A 5792-nucleotide genomic window follows, 5' to 3' on the forward strand; every position below is an offset into this window, starting at 1 on the left:
AGTCCCTGGAAAAAGAACTTCAGGATTAGTGAAGTAGAGGGTCACTGAAAAAGAGGATGGATTGACACAATGGTAGCAGCATGTGGCACAGACATCACAAATGTGAGGCTGGTGCAGGACCAGGAAATGGTTCATTCTGTTGCACATTCCGTTGCACATTCTGTTGAGATGGAACCAATTCAACTCAAGGACACCTAACAACAGTAAACAAGAGCAATCCAATGACTGTCCGAAGTCGGTGGTCAGGAGGTTGTCTGCCCTTTAAGTCTTGACCGTCTTGGATGCCCAAGAGAGAGTTAGCCTTGAGTATGAATTGACTCAGTGGTAGTGGGCTTGGGGGTTTATTATTACTATCTTTACAGATCTGATCTTTCTCTTTGGGGATTGGAAACATTCCATCTACATGTACTAATGGATTTTAATGTACACATACGTAAAAACACACAGATCTACTATGATGGTGAACAAGAGTTGGACAAGGTTGATGTTTTGTCAGCTGTGGTAATAACTTCACTTTTGGAAGGTTCTGGGTCATCTGGATCATTCCTGGGAAGGGGGATGGCATTTCTAATCCGAAAACATCATACATTTCAACTCACTGGCCGCCAAATCTGCCTATCAACTTTAACAAATTTGGGGCCAAGTTTTCAAGCAACTGAAGTCCCTGGTTTCGTTCAGAAAACAAAAACTCTGCAGCAGTATTCTGAACTGTACATCACAAACTCAAACATCTGCCAGTGAACACCTGAGAATGAGAACACCAGCAAATTACAAGCTGCAACACCGTCTGTAGTACATCTTACCGGCTATAAAATGTATATAAATGGGGCCGTTCAAAGTGTGGCTCATGAGACCTTGAATATGCGGCAAGCCAGGGGCAGCCAGCACCAGTCTAAAGGTTGGTGGTTTCAAACCCACCATCAAGTGTTATGCAAGAAAGACCTGAAGATCCCCTGTCGTCAAGATGCCAGTCAAACAAACTCTGTGGGGAAGGGCTCCTCTGTAACACATGAGTCTTCAGGGCTCCGATTCAATTTGATGCCGATGGTTTCCAAGCCACCATCTCCTCCTCCCTACATGACCCAAACAGCTGTTGGGTTGATTAAATATATCGGGATCAGTTATTATCAGTGTTATTTAATTTGATTTAAACTACAAACTGTCATTTCTGGTGACTTTTGGGAAAGGTAGAGGTTCCCTTATTAATTCTCAGTTCCAGATGATGAGCGATCGATCTTGGGCTATAGCATCCAAGTTGGACTTATACTGGCAGCTGCTATAGGATTCTCAGCAGAGGTGGATGAGGATGGGGGCATTTTCAGGAGGATTTTGAATCCAACACTTTGTCAACAAAGTTGTAGTGGTCAAAACTGATTTGGGAATGTGAGGAAACAGAAGGAATCCAGCTCCAGTCCAATGGCCCCCGTACACCTGCCTGGTGGCCCCCTCTAGGCCCCAAAGTGCTGCATGCAATGCAATTACTATTGAGGGAGCCAGGTACAAAGAGAGTCCCATACGGATATTAGCAGGATTTGCTGGTGTCTGGGGAAGATTTAAAATTAGCTGGTTGCTGTTCACATCAGAGGCAAGCTGGGCACATTCAGTTTTTAATCTGGACCAATTTTCCGGATCAAAAACTAGTCTTTCCGAGGGATGTAAATGAGCCCAGGAGACAATTTTCCCCTGAAGTAAGTTCATGAAGTAGCTGTCATTTTCATCTGAGCAGCTTGCCAACCTGAAAGGCAGTCTGAGCAGAATTAGAAAGCAATGGAAACTTCTAGGCTGTACCGTATCGAATATTTTTACTTAAAAGCTCATAAACTTAAAAAGTCAAAGTATTTAAAAGGTCACATCTCCACTACCCAAACCTTATCTATGCTTCACCAGGAATATGCCTCAAAGACACAAGAGACCAAGGTGCTATGTCCACGGCATACATTTCAGACTGAGACCCTCGAGGAAGCTGAAAGAACCTATTGTTAGAGGAGTGTCTACAAACAGGGGAGGGGAGGGGGAGGAAAGAGAGAGAGACGTATGGGGAACTGCAGGAGCAGTTGGAGACAGCAGGCTTTTGCAAAATGGTTTTCTTTCCTTTCTTTCCACCCCCCTAATGCTGCTGCAGTGGGTTGCGATTCATCCTTACAAGATTCATCAGAAGACAGGAAGAGGCAGGGAAGTGGGATGGGTGGAAACGGGAAACCAAGGAGGCAAAGGATAGCCATGGTGCTTAGTAAAGTGAAAGGTCAATGAGAGGAGGATCCAGGATAAGATGGACTGACGCAGCAGCTGTACAAGGGGCTCGCGGGGGCACCACCCAATTGTGAGGATAGCCCAGGGGTCAGCAGCGTTGGGGTCTGTTGGGCAGGGGGTCATTCTGATCGGCACCCACTCAACCACAATAGCAAGTGCGAAGAGTACTGTTATTGGGAGTAGAGTGCAACTCCCAAACTCAAATGTGTGCACATTGCTAGCAAAAATCTAACTTGCTCTATAAACTCCCATTCAAATATCTCTCTCTGTCTCTATCTCTCTCTGTCTGTCTGTCTGTCTGTCTGTCTGTCTCTCTCTCTCTCTCTCTCTCTCTCACACACACACACACACACACACACACACACACACACAACTTTAAAAAAACCCTGCACACTGCACTCCAGCTTAAGAACTATAGCTATAAGGATGCGCTGTTCCAAACTTATGACACGGTGGTTTGAGTGGAGAATCCCACTGAATGCAATTGATCAGGTGATCTCCATTTTAAGGATGGCTAGAAAGAAGCCTTTCCTTAAAGCCATGTAATTGTGTGCATGGCGGGAAGGGAAACGATGTAATATATCACCACGGACGACCGCCACTCTCTAGAAAGGACTGAAGAACCCAGCCATGGCGTGGATGACTGCGATGATCCTACATTTCCAGGCAAGTAGCAAAACACCTGTGATGACGGCCTCCTCAGCTGGAAGAAAGAGCAGGGGCTAAGGGACTGAGGGAGAGTCAGGAGTCTGGGTGACCTCTAAATTGTGGCCTTACCTCAATTTCAGGGCCCAAGGGCAATCTCTAAATGCCTCTCCCCCTCATTTCAAGATGCAGTAGACAAAGATAAGAACTCAGAGTCAGCAGAACTGCCTTCTCCCTTTTAGTCTAGCTGCCCCAGTCAGGCGCCTTTCATCCTGGTGAGGCCTGGGGTTGTCATGGCCTGTCTCCTCAAATAGCCTCCCCAGTACTTGTGCCCCCTGGGCAAATCTGTCCTGTGCTCTGGTGGTTAAGCCTCTTGCTGTCTCCGCACGCACACTCCCTCCCCCTCCCTACTCCTCTGGGTGATGACTGTGATTGACCAAGGTTATGGGCTCTCCCAGGTTAATAGAAAGTGCTCGGTGGCGCCCCCTTGCAATCGTAGCCCAGAGCACCTGCCTTACCTTGCCACCCAGCAGCTAAACCTCTGCGTCTGGGCGATGGTGTCTATCTTAGCAGAGAGGCAACAAGTCCTGTTTCCAAATGGAGGGATCCGGAGCAGCGAAAATATTTAAGCAACTCCATGGAAGCCTGCCAAGAGTGTTTTCTTCGCGGCGTGATAAATGTCCCCGGTTTTGCCTCTTTCTTACAGAAACATTCTTTGTGAAGACAAACTGCGCTTTCTGCGAGTCTTTTGCAGCCCGCATTCAAATAAAGTTATACGGTTTTCCATTGTTCATAAGATATAATTAATCCCATAAGACAACCTCGCTTACGAAGTAAACCAAGAAAAAAGCTGATTTCCCCCTCACACACACACCGCCACCCCAAATTCTAAATATAGTCCCAATAAAGAAGAATAAAAATCATTACTCAGGATACAATGTTTAGAACTTCATTGTTGAGAATGCCCTACTTTGAATAACCTAACGGACTAGATCAAAGTACACACACACAGACTAACAGCTATGGTGACTTTTACCTACAGAACTAGCGGAACTGCAAGTTACCGGGATTTCAAAGTCTCTCCAATCCTTTGTCAGAGTCTAAAATCATGGTGTAAATAGCAAAGCGAAGACCCAACTCCAGAACCTGGGAAATGAACCCCTGGTGTGCGCCTTTAGCGAAAATGGCTCCAGAGTCTAAGAGGACCCCACAGCGTCGTGCAAACCCCACGCGGTGCACGGGCTGGGCGGGGACGGGCAGGAGGGACTCCAGGCAGATGTGCACAGGAAATGGCAGGACTCCGGACAATGTGAATTCAATCAGATGTTTTGAGAGACCGCAGGAGCTGGCTGTTCCACTCCTCTGCACAGTTGCAATCTAATTAAGACAGCATGATCGCGCTGCCCCAGCTCTCAGCTCTCGGTGATCAAACACAGAGCCCTCCACCTCTCCTGGGTCTGGGAAAAGACATCCTTCTTGTAACAAATAAATATCCCTGGAACCGCCCGGGCTGGGGGGAGGGGTGCCGAAGCTCGCGTCTTTTCGCAGCTCCGGCTGAGCTGCACCCACCCAGTTGGGCCGCTGCTCGTCCCGGTGCGGAGGGAGAGGCAACGTGTTGCCCGTTCGCACCCTTGACCAGGTCCCCGGCAGGGGCGCGCGGGGCTTGGGGCTCCGGGGAGCCCTGGAAGCTTTACCTTGTTTGCGAAGAGCCGTCCGGAGCGACAGAGCACCAGGTCCCAGGGTGGAAACAAGGAGCAAGAGCCGGAGCAGGACGCCTCGCATTAAATCCATTTCCCAGCCGGCGTCGGCAAAGTTTCCCCAAGTCCCAGGCGCACAGGGACGCGAAGGGCGCAGACCCCGGGGATCCCTCGGCCTGGGCGAGAAGGTGGGCGGCTGAGGGGGCTGGATCGGGACGGCGAGGGAGTCTAAGGAGGCTGGACAGCCGCGGGAGGGAGGTCGGCTAGCAGATTGGAGCCGGCTGCTACCAGCAGGGCTCCTTTGGGGGCGGGAGGGGGGGCGGAGGAGGCCGACGGGGAGGGCCCGGCTGGAAGCAGAGGGAGGGGGCTCGATCGGGGGCGGATGGAGTTACTTGTAGTGTAATTGAGAGGGGCAGGCTCTGGGACCAAGTCCTCTGTACCCACCCCACCCACCCGCCCTCGGGGCAAACGGCTCCTTTCTCCCTCCCCCGCTCCTCTCTCCAGCCCAGTCCTGGCTCGTTGGCGACTTGGATCTGGGGGGTCAGGGAACCGATTTCAATCGCCACAGGAGGACGTCGATGGCAGGTCCGCGTCCCTCGGCCTTAATCGTGACCCTGAAATCTGGCCGGGGCTCCCCACCTCTCCTGGGCCGCTCCTTTCCTCGCTAGGCGACTTTCCCCAACACCTCCAAAGGTTGCGCTCCCGCCCCGGCAGCCGGCGCGCCAGACCAGACCCAGGTGTGAGAGGTGGGGGTGGGGGCTGGAGGAGCGGCCAGGGCACCCAGCGGGGAGCTAAGGAGATAAGGGTTTAAGGCGTTGCGCAGATGGAGAGCTGGAGCCGGCGGCTCCGACGGAAAGGCAGGGAGAAGATCAAGGCCCTGTGCGGGGAACAAGGTCCCCTCCCTGGAGGGGATGGCAACTGGAGACTCCAGCGGAGAAGAAACGGCAGATGGTGCCCGGAGTCCATTGGGAGGACGGGAGCTCAAGGGACTGAACGGCGCGACTGAGGAGGGGGTGCGTGAGCAAGATTCACCCCAGGATTGGAGTTTCTCGCTGGGCCGCCATGGGAACGCCCGCCCGCCCCCTTCTCTGGATTTGCTGCTTGCAGACTCAGCAAAATGCGCCTTTTTCATTTGGTTTCCCCGTGGCGCTCCCAGTGCGCGTCCTGGGGACACAAGTTCCTGGGCACACTAGCGTTTTG

The 5792-nt window shown here is 51.5% G+C and overlaps 1 protein-coding gene across 1 annotated transcript in view; it reads right to left on the bottom strand.

Annotated features, from left to right (window-relative positions):
* The window catches only part of LOC101644087 (pikachurin), a 208645-nt gene extending 203880 nt beyond the window's left edge, over positions 1-4765 (bottom strand). The window contains exon 1 of the mRNA XM_045285255.1: positions 4590-4765. Within this exon, the coding sequence (XP_045141190.1) occupies positions 4590-4686 (97 nt within the window). The 5' untranslated portion in view covers positions 4687-4765. The remainder of the gene's footprint in view (positions 1-4589) is intronic.
* Between the last annotated feature and the right edge of the window lie 1027 nt (positions 4766-5792).

Source organism: Echinops telfairi, unplaced genomic scaffold (assembly GCF_000313985.2).
Source record: "Echinops telfairi isolate 266 unplaced genomic scaffold, ASM31398v2 ScPeMD7_7469;HRSCAF=8507_1, whole genome shotgun sequence".
Classification (NCBI taxonomy): Eukaryota; Metazoa; Chordata; class Mammalia; order Afrosoricida; family Tenrecidae; genus Echinops; species Echinops telfairi.